Source organism: Cylas formicarius, unplaced genomic scaffold (genome assembly GCF_029955315.1).
Source record: "Cylas formicarius isolate icCylForm1 unplaced genomic scaffold, icCylForm1.1 PGA_scaffold_8__14_contigs__length_24414737, whole genome shotgun sequence".
NCBI lineage: Eukaryota > Metazoa > Arthropoda > Insecta > Coleoptera > Brentidae > Cylas > Cylas formicarius.
Genome location: NW_026844361.1, coordinates 24234020 through 24251939, shown reverse-complemented (window position 1 = coordinate 24251939; position 17920 = coordinate 24234020). Strand labels below are relative to the sequence as shown.

Below are 17920 nucleotides of genomic sequence, written 5' to 3'. Positions count from 1 at the left end.
ATTAACACGTGGATTTTGTTGCGACCAATAGTGTGTATTGCGCCTGTTATAAATACCGTTATTGGTCACCATACTTTCATCAGACCAAATCACTTTATATGGAAAATTAAAACTCTCATCACACATCCTGGTATACCACTCACAAAAATGTCTACGTCGTTCGTCGTCACCCGGTTTTAATCCTTGACATATTCTGAATTTGTAAGGCTTAAATTCATTTTTCCTTAAAATAAACTGAGCTGTAGATTTAGCTACCCCATTCTGGTCTTCAATTTCTCTGGTAGAAGTTTGTGGATTTTCGATAACAGATTGTAGAACAATGTATTGGTTTTCTTCATTGGAAGGTTTTTGTCGGGATAATGCAGGCTTCTTACATGATCCATATTCTTTCAGATTAAATAACAAACGCCGAAAAATACTCTTGTCAGGTTGTCTCCGCTCTGGGTATTTGTTAGAATACATACGCTCGGCTTCCACACAATTTCTTTGGCATCAGATGTAGCAAGACAGCATATCACATTTTTCTTCGTTTGTAAAATTACCTCCCTCCATTGTAGAACAAAATAAATTAGAAAAAGACAACAACAATAAAAATACAAAAACAATAACTAAAGGAATAAACTTATGATCGACTGATAACAAAGACAAATAACATTAATGTGTCATTGAAATTGACTGGATGTCATTTTGTCATGGCCTACTCCATTTAAATGCTGAAATGTATTAAAAATCCATTTTTCTGGATAAAAACATAAGTAACCGTATTGTATCGTACATCGTTGAATTCGCAATGAAAAGCGCAACCTAATACTGTGTGTACTTTTTTTCCGTCCCATAAGAAAAATCAAAGTTGATGGTGGTTCCATGGAATCGAAACGCTGTAATGAAAATTTGTTAACGTCAATTTGGAGAGATTAAAAAGTGCCAATGGAAAAGTGTTTTCCGTTTTTTCATATCTTTTCAAATAGCTTTAAAAAATAATAAAAACGAAATCGCAATATTTCGGTTTTTCTCGGATATTTCCGGAACGGCTTGGAATTTTCAAATTTGTAAAACGGGATCTTGTTCGGTATCAAAATGCGCAACTTTTGTCTAATTTAACCGACACTGTATCTCTTATAGTTTCCGAGATCCCCATGCTGTGCATCCTTATCTTGGACACACTGTATACCAATGACATAGGCCCTTTAAATAAGGAACAAAGCCAATATAAAACATTTACTGGAATCTAGAACTATTGACTTGCATGTCGTCAGATAAAATTTGTCCACCAGCGGATCAGGGTCGGCAGCTTTCTTAAAAAATTTCATTGCGTCCGTAAACCTTTTTTTTCTAAAATTACTGAATCTAGCAACAGTGGTCTCCTTTAAAGTTAGTTTTATGGATCTCTGCACAGGATTAAATGTCTGTGGAAAGTTAAAAGCAAAGCATTTTTTTAAATTTTTAGCTAAAAGTAATTTCAGTATTAATAGAGTCTTCTCAAAATCAACAGCACAGAGAGATACTTTCCGATTGACATCACGGCATCTTTGCAACAGCACCTGGACAAAAAGAAAGTGCCCCTCTTGCTTCGAGGCTAGTCCAGAAGCCGAACTGGGAATTTTTTTTCATCCTCGTAGGTCCTGAGGGACCCCCGCACCTAAGCGGACCGTTAATTCCCTTGCCCTACGACCCCCAAATTTAAAAGCGACGACGTCGACATTTTCCTCATTTTCCGGCAAACAAACGCGGCGACGACGACGCGTTCAGATGGAAATATTCGCCGACGTCGTCGCGGGGGCGCTAAATCAAGCGGCCCCGCGGATATTCTACCTCATGTCCCCCGCGCCCTTTACGTTTGGGGAAATAGAAAATATTCCCAATTCCGAACGATCTTACGGCACTCGTCTCTCGTGTTTGTCAACTTTCCGTGTGTCTTTAAAATCCGCTCGTAAGTAACGCCCTACGTGATAGCTAGCGATCGCATCCGTTACATACGCGCGCGTTCGCAGGCGGCGCCGCCCCCGAGGGGCCGATACGCCTCGCGATTTATCGCCGAATAATGTCAAATCGGCAACGCGCAACAATTCCACCGATAGGTTTTTTAAAATAAAATTCATAACGCCTGTATATTATACATATTGTTCTGCGTTTTCGCGCTTTCTAAGTACCCCCTTTTGTCTGGCGGTAACAAATGGCCAGAATCTCTGATACGTCATTTTATACTAATATTTAAAATGATGAAATTTACGACAAAAATTATGAAAGTGGAAGGAAGAAAAGGAATAACCAGAATTTGCAGTAGTGTTCCCAAAATAAAATGGTACTGTGCGATATTTAATGAAAAATGCTACGCTTCTCGAGATAAATAAAAATATAAATAATAAAATTAAAATTCATATAAAAAAACGGAATTAGTATTGTTATTATAATAAATGAAATGTGCAATATTTAAAATAAATATACCGGGCGACACAAGAAAGTTGTTCCCACTTTCGGGAACGTTCGTATAACTTTTAAACGGGTTGAGATAACGATTTGAAATTTGAGATGCTGAATGTCCAATTTTTTGACAATATGTAGTTAATAGTTGTACTTCCGGTTTGAGCGGAAATGACAGTAACTTTCGATTATTAAATAGCACAACCCATTTTTTTTTGGCATTTTTGGATTTAGGAGATCATCCTACGTAGGATAGGTTGGTTTTTCTCTTTTTTTTTTGTTTTATTTAATTTCTAATAAGTAATTTACCTATAACCCTATTCAAAGAATACCCAAATACGATACTTGACGATTCCGGGATTCCCACAATATAAATAAATATAAGTCTCATTGTTCTTTAAAAATTATGTCGGTCAATTGACGCAAAAAAATTTGACGGTCAATTTCACAACTTTAATCCTTAAATTTATGGAAAAGGTAAGATAACATTCTTATAGATTTAATCCATAGAGTTCAGTGGTGTAAATAATTTTGATTTCGTATTCACTATTTATCAATTTAATGGACCGCTCGGTATATCTATGGACTGTAAAATTTGCCTGTTTTTTACGTTTATAAAAATATATAATAGTATGCACTTTTTTTTTTCAGAAACCCGGTCGGATTGGTGATTTTTCATTTACGTAACCTGGACGTGTTTCGTATAGAGGAAAAATAAAGCGCGCGAAAAATTAGAGAAATTGCGAGTTCAACGTGGCGGCAATTGTGTGCCGCCTCCGCCTGAATACGTACTCAGAGCTACGCCTGCACCGTCTGTTCTCTATGGCCCGAGATTTGCAAACAAATCGACTTAATCTTTGGAAAATTTGTCGAGGCGGCGATTCGCGCCTAGTAGAACAGCAGCAGCAACTGTCCCCCCTCTCGACCCCACCCGGCCGCTCCCCCGCCCGGCGCTAGATTTATCGGCGTCGCTGCACCTGACCTGCGTCGTCGATTTTTTTGCACCTGACTGACGGTGCAAATTTTTTCTCGGGTTTCATGAACGACATTAATTTTTTAAAAGAGATTAGCAGGCAGCAAAATACACAAAATACGATGATGAGTATAATTTTGAGCTACACCTATATAAATTGCCATGCGCAAAGAATTGGTAATTTGGAGAGAGTTGGAAAAGCGTGAGATTACTTTTAGAAAAGAGTTCTTTACATATTTAAGGGATAAGTATTTTGAATAGCAAACTTAGTTATGGCTTTTTCTATGTGTAATAGTGCAAAGCTGTAAATTAGATATACTATCCAAGTGCTAAATAAACGACTATTCCATATACCCAATTCTCAGTTTAAGACGTCAGTTTCTTTAGTATTCGCGATGTTCTGCAAAAATGTACAAAAAAACCAATTCATCGGTATCGAAAAGGTACAGTCCGTTGCTCAGTCACTAGTTTGTTTCACCCTGCTCGTGCCAAATCAAACTCTTGACTAACATGACTCTACTTTTCCTAGATATGTGACTATCAATGACGATGTTTTAATTATTAATAATATTTTTAGAGGCAATATATATTTGAATCATCGCCATTTAGCCCATCCGAGGCACCGTAATTCTAATTGAAAAAAAAAAAACACGAAAAGACAAAAAACGCCAGTCCATTTGTTTACCGAACATTTTCCGGGACATCGCCCCGAATAATCGTCACCACCGCTCCTCCTCCCGACTCTCCCGCTCGCCACTTCGGGGGATTAAAAGAGGGGGGCACGAAAATACATCCTCGAAAGGTGAATGATTATAAAAATGGTCCGCAATTTTTCTCGAGTTTTAACTTGAGCGTAATTATTTCGTTCTCTCTCCACCCCTCACCCCGCCGGTTTGACAGCGCGTATTTACCCAGGGCCGATGCACGTCCGTTATCGCCGTCAGCGTTTAGCCAGGGGCGGGCACGCGGGGTCGCCTGAGGGAGCGATTGTGTCAGAAAAAAAAGCAGCTTCGTGTCATCGTTGTCGTCAAACCACCTCCCCCTTCCGACAGTGAAATTGTTCGCCTCCCCCGTCCCGAATAAATTACAGGATTTTTGGAGGCCGCGAGGTGAGCGCGGAACATAATATATATAATTTAATAAGGCCCAGCGACGCCGACAGTTGAAAATTAACGCCGTCCCCGCACTCTCCCCGGGAATTGCCAAATACCAACAGCGCACGGTTTACGCGCGCGCCGATAAACAACGTTTCGTTCCCGTTCGGCGTCCTCGGGGGCATCGCCTCGCGACAGAAGGGAGGCGGATGCGCCCCCCGCCAAATTATCTCTTCGCCGTCGGCGTGTAGGGGAAGGGGGGCCAAGTGTCTTGCGTACCGAATTTATGGGCATCGCAATAACGGGAGGGCCGTGGTGGGGGGGTCGACCAAACACACATATGGGGGGAAGGCGAAAATAATGCCCGAAACAGGATAGTTTGAATACGTCCGCCGTGTAACGTTCTAAATTAATGATACAGTAAATTGGGCCGCGCGACTCTCTGCGGCGGGTAAATTATTGCGGGGGCGGGCGCGGCGTTGGAATTTTAATGGTTTTTGCCGGCGATCGTGGGCCGACCCAGCAGCGGTGCTCCACAACCTCGACGGGTACGACACTCACCTCGTTTTTCTGCTCTACGCGCTGGATTCGCCTTTTTTAAGCAAAACTGGACTTGCCAATGAACAAGACCACGTAATACTTGATATAACGTGTTACGTTCCAATTTCGACCTCAGGTCATATTTTCAGTAAAGAAGTAAAGAATTACCTGTGTATATGGTTTTATTAGCTAAATCACGCTTCTCGTGTCAATTCCATTCTAGTGTGTTTGGTACATTCCTTCAAACTAATCTTACTTTATGTTTTTGATTGCTTTCTTATCTCTTTCTCTCTGGGAAGATAAATCAGTCGTTACTTACAGATACTGATTTTTGCTAGTGTGTTCGGATGTATAAATATGTAATGGTATAGCGGCAGGATATCGTTATTATTGTTTTGCTGTCGTTTGAGCTGTAATGAAATACGGTAGAATCAGCAATTATTCTTGAAGCTTCACTGCCAGTTAAAATCAAAATTGCTTACTTGCATATGGCTGTTTGTTTTAAAGACGAGCTTTGCAAAGTAAATAATATAGGTTATTTATTCATACGTCAATCAGTCCATAGGCTCACAATGAGACGCAGGAGACGCCAACTTCAAATGTTGCATGAAGCATGAGACTGTAGTCGCTAAAGGCGTTATGGGTGACATAATAGTTGGAAGCAAGTTTAACTTTAGTATTTTTGAACAGAAACATGAATAATCGATCCTACATTAATAACGTGCTACAAAGAAGCAAGGTCCAGTTTTTCAGCAAGACAATCTCGGACCAGTGACTAGAAACGTCCTCCATCAAGCTAATGTTGCTAAGTAAGTTATCGGTTATAAGAGAAAAAGCTAAGTCGGTTGCTCTAGATCTTATACTAGATCTACGAGGGCTACGTCATACGGGCATATTTATTGCAAGGCGCTGCATTCAGGCCTTCATATTCCCGCAAGTACAAATTATACAACTGTCCTATACTACTACCCCAAAATACCAATACCCAAATACCCAAATGTGATCGTGATCAGTGTCAGTTTAAGACGTCAGCGTCGCTCCCTCTTGTAAAGGATCTCTGTACTTTCCGGGACGTACAGTACATCTTTCACGGAAAGTTTGGATAGTTCCTCGGACTCAATGAATCGAGCTTCTAGTAGTGACCTTCTTCTAAACACAATCCATATGTGCTGTTGTCGTCCATCCGCATGATATGGAGGTGCTTTTTTAGATGGTAGTGTTAGGATTTCTACCAACTACTTTCATACCCCAGTAAACTATCCCAGCGCGGAAAGAACTGATTTCTGAGCTATTTATTCAGCTCGCTCTTCACCAATGAAAGATTCCGCTTCAAGATATAGCGTTTCCACCGCATCCCTGGTCAGTGAGTCAGCCATCTCGACGCCCTTAATGTACATATGAGCGACTACCCATACGAGATTGATAAAATTACAATCCGCTAGTCTTCTCTGCCTGTTTCGATAGTCTCAAGGTTCTCGTGAGCACAAAACATTATTGCATAAATCCCTACTGGGGCAGTAGGATAGATCACTACAGGCGCAGGTATCTATGCCCTAGGAGCTCCAGCCCTTGTATTTGTTTTGGTTAATTTTAGTTAGTCCATGTTCATGCTTTTTAGGAATCCTCGTCCTGCATGCTCTATGTTTTGATAAGGTAGCCTCAATCCGGTCCCTCTTCATAGAGAGGACATCTGATTCCTGCACGAAACAGGTATCAGTTTTTGGTGTGGTTTTCAAATTGTCGATCACCATTAGACATCCAATCTTTGCACTCGCGCCGATATGGCCCTCAGTAGAGCTCCACCATAGCCAGGCAGCGTTGGTAATTGTGGTCTTATCACTGAGATGAAAGGTCGCACATTCAAATTAAAGTGTTCCCAGGTAGGAAAATGTCGACGGGCGACGATCCGTTCACAGAAGTAAAGGAAATCGAATAAAAAAGAACGCGTCGTCGGTGACGATATATACGTGGTTTACGAGCAGCCCGCATATCGAGAAACGAAATGTCAGCCGGCTAATAAACCCGATTTTTAGCGTATCTCCTAAATGTCGCAAAAGTTCACGCTTCCCACCCCTTTCCACCGTCGATCGCGTCGCAGGAAAAAAATCATCGCGGAAACGAGCGCATCGAATAGGACACAAACGGAAAACTTATTAGATTATCGCGAGAGATATCGTGGTAATCGAATTATGTCATCCACCCCCCTCCTGCGACACCCACTGACGTCGATCGGATGAATGGGTCGATCTCAGGGCCGTCCCGCACCGATGGGGCGGCTCTCTCTTTGCCTCCGATACCGCCGTCTCGCTTCGCTTGTTTTTATTGAAAAATTATTCAATTATAAAGTTTTTAAACAGATTGGAAATCACACGGTCGGATAAGCCGGCGGTTTCGCCCCGGATTTGCGCCGCAACGACGACGGAGGAGGACGGGGAGGCCGGAGGATCTTTTTCTCATTTGAATATTTCTCATTTTCGTATATCGTCGAAGCAAATGCTCGCCAAAACCGTTATTTTATCGCCCGAGGGCCGCGGGAGCTGTCAATTTCACTGTGGCGCAGAGCTCAGTAGCACCATACCTATCTGTAGTATCATCACCGATCTACGGAACTCAGTAAAATGCAAATCCCTCAACCTCGTTGTTCAAGATGTGAAATTCGGTCGTTAAAATATTCTGCACTACTACAGGGCATTTTATTTCTCACCAGACCGCATAATTTGGAAGCCTTTATTTATTAACATTAAAATAAACGCTCATTAAACAGAATATTACTAGTTGAAATTGACAACCAATAGTACCAAAATCAGCGGCGTAGGCCTCTCTACGTTTAAATCATTCCCGACTTGCGCGTGTGCGTGCTTCGATGCTGCGAGGGTGCCGGGGTACGCAATCCGGGCCGAGTTGAAAGGCGCGCCATTTACAACCGCCATTGTGCGGAGCAATAAAATATCGGCCCTTTTCGCACACAAAAGCAGTGCGGCCCGTCGATTATCTCACACACAACCAAAACGAAATTACCAACCCCGCCTCCTTCCCCCTCGCCCCCATCGCAATAAATATCGCACATACGCGCGATAATAACGCGGGGCAAAGAACCTCCCCCCTCCAAGTCCTTCGGGAGGTGACAAACGACGGTGCCGCGTAAAAACGACCTTCGTTAATAAATTGCGTCGCAGCGCGCGACAATCGCCGGTGTGACGTCGCCTTAACGACGTCGTGCATCATCGCCATTGTCCGGCGCAGCATATTGGCCGCCACGAGCTTATAGTCACGTGATCCGGCCATAAGGAATCCTCCTGTGCTGCTTTGTTGTGTTTGCAAGAGCGTGGCGGCGGCTTAAAGGGCGGCGGGGGCTGGGCGGGCAATGCGATGAGCGACGGGTCCTTAACGGTGGCGCAGAAAGCGGTTCCTGGCAAACCGAGGGCCTATTAGGCGGTTTTTAACATTCCGCGATATTTCCGAAATTCCAAAACGAATCTTTTTTTTATTTATTCAACTTGGAGCTTCTAATTGGGTTCAGCAATTTTCTTCTATTGTGTTGTAAGTTTTGGATTCTGGGATTTTAGGGAAAATACAGTTTTTAGCTTTCCTAGAAAATATCTCAAATATTTGAATTTATATAGGAAGCAGATTATAATAAAAAGAACTCTGAATGAATGATTGCCAGCTGATTATTAGTTCGATTACATTTAGAGACGATAAAATTTGTGTGAATATTAGCTTTAGTTTAATAGTTATGGTTGATTAGTGCTTCTCTGGAAGAATATTTATGAATTTAAATGCATATATGTATTCAACATAAACAACGTGTTCATGCTGCAAATTTATGTAATATAAAGCACGTAGAGTAAAATTTCGATCTTTTAAGCATAATTTTAATTAAATTACTCTTAACGACTGAAGATGTACCAACAAAGAAAAACTTAGGCCTAATTGTTGCATTTTAAATCCCGTCTTGTAAGAAATAATCTTATTAACAAATTTGTAAATGATTTGTTAAATGATCTTTACTTTAAATGCAACTATATCAATTTTTTTTCAACCAAAAGATAGCCAAATAAGAGGCTAGGTAGTGAAAACCGCATTTCGATGTCTTTTTCCTAACCTAAATCCGTTAAGGAAATAAAAACTCGAAATTATGTCGTACATTTGGAAACACTCTCAGTATACCTGCCAATATTAAATGATAATTTACGCTCTCAAATAAATTAATTAATTAATTTACTGCTAAAATACAAAAAAAATATTTAAAATATCAATAAAAATTGATACTTATTCAATATTGCCACAGACCGCACGGAATTCGAATTTTTCAAAATTCAAATGTGCTTTGGAAAACAAAAAAAAACAAAAATTATTATGGTGGTGTTTGAGTGTCAATCATATTGTAAAAAAATGTATTTTCAACCTGTAGAAGGCTTATTTTTAGTGTTTATTTTCAAAATATTGAAAACGCGACTGTTTTTGTTGGAATTTGTGGGAATGCGATACAATAAAACGCAAAGGTGGATTTTATTTGCGATATTGTTTTTCATTATTGTAATATATTTGTTGTAGCAAAGTCCGTTTTTCCCCAAAACCTGATAACTTTGGAACCGTTAGTTTGGTTTTTAACTGTGCCGAGCGTTTCCCCAAAAATATAAAAATGCAAATAAAACAAAACAAATTCAAACTGTGGCAAACAATATTGTACTGCAATAATCAATCCTATGGGAATGAGTATTAATTATTATTGATATATTAAATATAATGTAGGCGTTTTAGCAGTAAATTTATATTTTTTTGCTAAAATATGAGTATTTAATGGGTATTCCGAAAATATTCCCAAAGATGCCGACATTATTTTGTTTTTATATCTTAGGTTGTATGTCTCTTTTGTTGCAATAAAATTTATGTCGTTGCCTTTCATTTTTTTGAGAAAATAAATGTTATTTGTAATGATGTCTCGGCTATACAAGCAATCGAAATAATTGATGGTCTAAGAAAAGCTTGCAAGTTTGACAAAATGCGTTCAGTCATTCCGAAATTATTGATATTGACATAATGCAAAAAATATTCTACATAAAAGCCTCCAATTTATCCCATTTTTAAAACGAACAACGTTATCTGTAATATAAGATTATTTCTCAAAAACTTCAAGAATGCGGTTACGCCCCTAGAAATTTAAAAATAATGTCCAACATTTTTGCACTCAAGTCTTTAGAATTACTTGAAGAGAAAGGGCAGTGTTCTTCTTAATTGGTACACCTTATCAAAATATCAGAATATCATAGCGGTTCAATTAATGATTTATAAGTAAATGGACTAGTATTTTTTGCAAATTAATTTTCATAATAAAAAAATGTTGCAAAAAAGATCTAATTATTTTTGTGAAATACAGAAAATGATCATCCTAATTATGGTTTTTATCATTACTTTCGTTAATGAATTCTACGTCAATGTGTATGTCTGAAAAGCAAGGTCGGTTTTCCAAGTTAGAGAAAAAGTTATATATTTAGTCTTGCTTATATAAAGGGATAATTTAACAGTGTCTACAAGCATCTTTAATATTTCTAAACCGTTTTCCATTATCACGTCCGCGCCTACTTCGTCGTCCGCAAAGGAAATGATCTATTAGTATGAATTGTACTTCTTGTAATTTGCTACTCAAAATACAACTTGGGGGTAATTTTATATTTTTAATCAATCACTCAGTTATGTTTTAATACTATTACAGTAACTTGTAACAATGTAGCGTACTAAATACGTAATTTTCAACGCTTATAAAAGTACTAAATACACTGGCCCTGGGACTGACCCACCCTTCCCTTTCTATAATAAGACAGATTATTACCCGATTATAACAACGCCATCAGATAAAAGTCGAGTATTCTCGCTACGAATTCGATGGAAACGTCACCCCTGACCGATGTCTCGTATCAACAAACGAAAACAAACGCGCCGCCATTATTGGTCCCGGGTCCCTAGAGACCCGACCCGGTCATTTTTCCGGGACTACTCTCCCGACGTCGTCGTCGTCCAAGTAATGACACGATCCCTCGGGAATCTCGAGGAACGAACCAAAAGCGAAGCTATACATTTGCGCCCCGGCGTAACTAATCAAATTCTCTTATATTTTTTATTCGAAGCGCGCCTTTGAACGCACCAAGCCGAATATTACTCTCAAACCACGTGACTTAATAACTATGTTAGCTTTTTATCGAAATATAGAATGATTATTCTTCTCGCAAACATATTACAGTTTTATAAGTGTGGAGCAAATTTTGACAATGTAAAAACAAGTTGCAACCTGAATTTTTGAGCTCAACACCTCGCAATTCGAGAATTGGCAAATCAAAGCGGCGTTTAGAGGTTATGTTACTCCTGAGTTGAAAATCTCGCGCCAAGTTACCTGGTGAATTACGTTGTCCCCGTCCTTGCCCCGGGCTGCTTTAATATTTAACGCCAGCACGCAGTTATTCTGAAAATCCCACGTAAACAGGACGCCATCCCGGACGGCGACGAGCTCGAGCGTACGGGATATGTTTCGTGGCAGACCCTCGCACGCCTCCTTGAAGATTTTACACTCGCCGAGTCTTAGATAGTCGGTTAAACTCATTTCGCGCTATATTAGACGGAAAATCTAGTTTTCTATCGCAAAAATCACTCAATACAAAAACACAAACAATCCGAAAACAGCTGAGGCCGGGTGCAAGTCGGTATAGCGCGACCTGTTTTACCGGCGTACGGCAGGTCACTTGAACTACTCTGAGAAATGTAGGTCAAACGTATTCTCTTCGCTTGCTTATGTCGATCAAGCTGCATTCTTCAAATTTAATATCGACTTTTTATTCACAAAATATCCTACAAAGAGGGTGATTTTCAACGCAATATATCACAAAAAACGCAGAAACGTTTGGAGACTCAAAGAAAACGACTTAATAAAGAAAATCTAAATTGAAAAACGGCAACTGGGGTGTTTTCTAGCCATGACTCATTCACCTGCCGTAATGGCATATTAATTATTAACGGGAACGTTCGTGCCAATTCTGCCCGTGATTGATAAAAAGCGCTCTGCTTTTAACTTTACCGTACGATACGTTGCCCTTACATCTACAAAATAGCGGCATGTGTTTGCGGATGAAGATTGGCGCGGTATTAATGTTGAAACAACGATGCGTCAAAAGAGACGTAAAAAAAGTGGACAACGCGTATTCCGAATATTTACAAAAGATCATCACGTTCTACCAATTTTTCGTCTGTCGCCAGTTCATTTATCTCCCGAATCGGACGGATAGGTATAATAGGAATTGATAAATTATAGAAAATAACGCAATATAGAGAAAGGGAAACGGACATATGAGAAAGCGCAGCGCGATTGCCAAATTTCATTTTAGTTCTTGAACAACGCGGACTCGGAAGGGGTTCATGTTTCGTTTTACGTCTTACAAGGGACAGATTTGATATCTTGGATGCCCTTATTAGTTTTTATTCTTGGCAATTTGATTTAATTGTTCAATTCTAAGTCGGCTTTTCTCTATTTAATCTAAGTCGATACTTCTTCCCGGTTTCGCGATAAGTGTGGCAACGCCGCTCCGTCACGGGACGTGTCGAAAATTTTTATGACGGTAGGCGTCATTAATAACGGGCGACAATGTTTTCCATCATATTCCGTATTATACCTACACAGTAACGACATCTATCACGGGGGATTTTCCATTTCCCCGACGGCGAGGGCAAAAGTGATATTTTTATTCGATAATAATAAATAATTTTCCGGTTTTTTTCCCGCGCCGCGTAATTAAAACTCTAATTGAGAAAAATTGCCGCCGGTTTTTGTCGCGGAAAATCTGCCGATTTTTCCGGATTAAGTTCTTTATGGGCGGGCGGGGGGTGGAGGGTTGCGATCGCTGCCAGCGCATCCTCCCACCCTCCTCTCGACCGCCTTGTTCGTTACAATGACGTTTAATGGAAAACAACACGAAGAAAATTCTTAACGCAAAGAATATTAAAAAATTAAAAGAAAATAATAACATGGAAAAAGAAGTTCGGAAAGTAAAAATTAAACCAAAGAACAAATTTTTAATTGGTCAGAATAAAAATATTTGAATTTTTTAAGCGTTGCTTTGTAATTGCGATTAGTTTTCAATTTTAAGTTTTGTGTATTAAGGTCCCCGGAGGTATTAAGGCCCACCATAAATAAAAATGAGCTCAGCTCCGGCTTCCAAATGGTTTGTAAGCGTGCGACTTGGTATACCACATCTAATTTCCACATAACGCTGTGATTTTCCTTGACGTAGAAACAACAGTGCTTCTTCCATCATTAAATTCAAGTGGGTGCGTATTTAATTTGGGTAACAGGCCAACACATAGATGGCGCCATAATACCTATAAATTCCTTTTTATTGTTAAATGGCACAGTGACCTTAATTTTTTTTTCTTAAAATAATGGAAGGCAAAGGAATGAAACATCCTTCCTATAATGATGTCTCTAACTTGTTTCATAGTTGCTATGGAAACAAAGTTTTTCGCGGCTGCTGATGAAATGGTGATTTTTTGTTTAAATAAAATTTATTTAGTTTTTGCAATGTTTATTTTTTATTATTTAACAGCCAGTGTCTTTTTAAATCATTAATTGATATATTTGCCAACACTTCTGAATTTTTTTATGTATAAATTAAAACCGTATCAGCTAGAAATGTAGGTATAATATTGACTTCGCTATAATAATTTATTTTTGTAGAATTATATAATTGTATGTCCTCCACTGTTAACGAACCATCTATAGGATAACCGGCACGTATAAATACACTTAGATCTTAAAGAACACCTATTGTGAACGAACACATGGTATTCTTTTAATTCGCCGCAACCAGAGACAAATTGAAAATTGCAGAATGGATGACATCAGCTGTCAGTTGACAGATGAGCACCCTAGAATAGGTGGTTTTTACTTCCAAATTTGCGAATTATTTTTCAGACGCATTCATTTCAACGCAGTTCAATTATTGAACAGAACCGATTCTAATTTTTAAAACAAAACAAACCTTATTCATTCATTGATCATCCAGAAATACCAGGAACCTGGTCGAGCTCTCAAAGTTAGAGGTCTTCCTCATCATCAGAAATTGAAGATTTTGTCGAGGCGGTTTTGGACGCCATATTAACAGAAACTAACAGATTTATGTTTATAGGTTAGCTCTGACTCAACCGGTAAAATTCGGTTAAACTAAAGTCAAAACAAATAATTTAGGTTATGTCACAAAGTGTACGCCGAGGTTTTTACGGGCGCGTTTTTACCAGTTCGCTATCAGTTTGATAGTTATAGGATCGAGTCAAGGTCCGCTCAGTCAAACCAAACAAACACAAACAAACCCGAATGCACTTCATGCATCTGCAAAATTCGCAAAAATTGAGGAGGAACCGCCCAACCTAACTTCAAACAAATTACCGTCACTGTGTTTCTATTATAGGCTTGAGACATCTTTTGACGCGAACGGGGTGTGGGGTTGACGAAGTTATTAGCAAAGTTGGGCCTGGCAAATCTCCCGCACCGTCTTATAACCGGCAATAACGATTCCCGAGGAAACACACACAATAAACCCGTTTTTCTAACACCCCAACACAACCTCTCGGGGCAGGGGGGTGGGCAAACGTAAAACACGGTCCGAGAGATCCCGTTTTGTCCTGGTCGGGCGTCTTAAGCCCAAGAATACAATGCCATAATTTAAGGGCTCGTTATTGTTCCCGGAGTCTTAACAACTTGTGTGTGACTGGAGATTAACAACCGCCGCTGATCTTCGGCTAAGTTTACATGCATAAATATCCGTGGCGGTGGATCGTGGGGGCGGCGTCAGGGTGGGGCTGGCAACCGTCGCCGATTTTATAAAAATTATATAGTAATCGAAAACAGATTTGAAAATTTTGACTCTATTTGAGTAACAGGAGCGCGGAATGCGGAAAAATAAATTAAGAAAAGACTAATAAAATTTATCTGTTTTTTGGTAAGACACACCGCAGATTATAGAAATCGTGGAAACCATAGGCCCTCGTTTTTGGTCGGCGGTCGAGAACAAAAGAGGTTTTGGGGGTTTTGACGCTTTGCGAATAATATGTTCCGAACCTTCGTTTTCACCCTCCTTCTTCCTCTTCCCGTTAGACATAACCTCAACTAAATCTAAACTTTCTCTCCTTCGATATTTGGGCAAGTCCGGCACTGTTCCACGATCTCGTTTATCGTTGAAAGGTGGTGGAGATCGTTTTATCACGGCCGGGACGTCTTCGGACATCTTAAAGGACTTTCCAAAGTTTTCGGGAGATTTTACCGGGTCAACAGCAAAAAGTGGGACCCACCGCGACTATGGACGAGGGATAGGGGGCCCGTTTATATATATTTAGATTGATTACGTCACAAGCAGTTGAAGAAGCACATTTTTGTGATTTTTCAAATGCTGCTTTATTAAACTTCTTCTTCTCACGTCTTTTAATCTTTTAAAATAAGCCTGGAGTGGAAAAGTTAAAGGGGAATGTAACGTACCATTATGCACCAGACGTTTGCATCTTCTAGTCTGGTCGAATCTTCATCCGATGAGCACAAATGACAACCTCGTGCTTCCATCAGGCATCATCCAGGTGCTGGATACCGGCGTGGCTGACGAAATGCAAACCATTTCCTGAATACCGGCGCCAGTGCAGCAGATTAGTCCGGGTCTGCCGTACGGAGACGCAAAAAAAAGGGCTCAACGCCCCCCGCCTCACCCCACCTTCCACGACGACGACGGGGTACAGAAAAATAAATACAAACGTACGCCCGGTTGTATATTTTTCCTGCCGCATACGCTAAATCACGAACAATGTAATTAGAACCGTGATGGCTCCTCTGAGATATGTCGCAGTTGCTTTAATATCATTACGTGACGTAATTTCATATTAAAATTAAAAAAGGCCTCGCCGGAAAATATAAATAAAAGAGGGAAAAAAAGGACTCCCGGTATACTACCCGGTCTTCTCGCTCTGGGAGTTGGCGGTTTGACCTCGGCGCGATATAAACGGTCATTCCCACCCATGCGCACCTTCAGTTGGAATAGCTAAAAGCTTCCATTTTGTGAAAAAATGACGGATAAAATGAGATTATTCGGCTTATCATTAAATTGTGCCTTTGAACAAACTCAGTTACTACTTATGCAGGGTTATTCACGGTGATTGTCCAATTAGACGTTTATGAAGACTGACTTACGGTATTAACGTGAAATGTTGGTTTCTTATATAAGCGAATATAAGCTACCTACGTAAAATAGTTTTATATACTCGTGACGTATGTCAACTTTCGTTTTTTTTATATAGAACATCTTGTATATTATTACATTTGTAGATTCCGTAGATTGCATTGTGGAACTTTTTTTTGTACCTATATATACCTATCTCGAACATTTTCGGAAATAAAAAATACTTTTTAAGAAATTTGGCAACAAACAACTCGATATAAAATAATATTTTTTTTCGCAACCCGTAGAGTTTTTGGTTGCGGTTGTCGGTAGAGTTTGGTTTGGTTAAATTGCTTTATCGTAATATACGATGAGAATTTACTTATCGCGTACAAGGCGTGCATAAGATAAGGCCCAATTGGCAAGATATAAAAATTCCTGTTACGTGGGAATTTTAAATGATACACCCCATATTATACGTTTACACGTAAATGAGCTATTAATTTGCCATCTTAGTTAATATATAAATAAGCTTAATATTCCGTTATAAGTGTGTTTAGAGTAATTGTCACAGTAAAACTGTTATACACAAAACTAACGATGAAGAATAATAAACACATACAAATAAATACATACAACTAGATATTATGCTTGAGATGACCTCCATCTAAGTCATCCATAACATTGGAAATGTTCCTTTTATTGTTCCAACTGGAGTTTTATACACTCTTTCTTTAGTAGCTCCCCAAAGGTAAAAGTTCTTGACTTATTCTATTTGTACAATGAGCCGGAGTTTCATCAAATTCATCATCAGGGATGTTGGTACCAAACGATGTTATTAACTGTCTAAAAAATCTGTAACTACTGTTCGTAAAATATCCAGTTGAGAAATCCGAATGCATCTGTACAGGAAACGTCACCATGGTCGACAAGACCCAGATGAAATGAGCTTTTAATTGACTATAAATGTAATATTTTGGTTTTTTTCTTATAACTCGAGAACGAGTGGAAATATTTATATTATAGTTTGATACTTTTGGATGGCAAATTAATAGCTCTTTTACCTGCCAATATTTCTACTAGAATTAATTGCTAAAATTAGCCGTACTAGAACATATATTTACCACTCTCACGTGCCTTCACACAACTCACTCACAGAACTCATTGCAATTATCAATCATAATACGCGGGTTGCAGAACAGTAAACCCAGCAAGAGAAGTGACATTATCGATTTTATTAAACTGAAGAAAGATAATTGGCAAAAAAAACAGCTCCCCATTCATTTTGTTGTCGAGTCTCACGAAAGAAAATTAAGTTGATGTAATGTATTTGGATTTTACTCCATCTAATTCAATCCAATTCATCCAATATCTTGATTTAAGATCTAATCGGTGCATTTTATTACGTCCGATATTTATATCCGATTATCTCCTATTTGCAGGCAACGACTTGAAGTGTAAGGTTTGCTCATGCACGAGAAATCTTCAAATTTCCCTATTTTTTACAATGTGAATAATACTACTTTTTCCACACGTAGCTACATATATTAGAGATTTGGGAATCACGAAGGAATTGCTCAACATTTTCTAGTGTTGCTGTTCTATAGACGGTATGTTATTCATTGGTTAGGTCTATTCAGTAAGTCAAGCAGTAATTGTTGTATTTTGTATATTGTCCTGGGAATTGTTTTATTTTATATATTGTCCTG

General features: G+C 39.3%; 1 protein-coding gene across 1 annotated transcript in view; it reads right to left on the bottom strand.

Annotated features, from left to right (window-relative positions):
* The window catches only part of LOC132705887 (nuclear pore complex protein Nup88), a 48465-nt gene extending 36754 nt beyond the window's left edge, over positions 1-11711 (bottom strand). The window contains exon 1 of the mRNA XM_060676832.1: positions 11420-11711. Coding sequence (XP_060532815.1) covers positions 11420-11626 — 207 coding nt within the window. The 5' untranslated portion in view covers positions 11627-11711. The remainder of the gene's footprint in view (positions 1-11419) is intronic.
* Positions 11712-17920: the final 6209 nt, after the last annotated feature.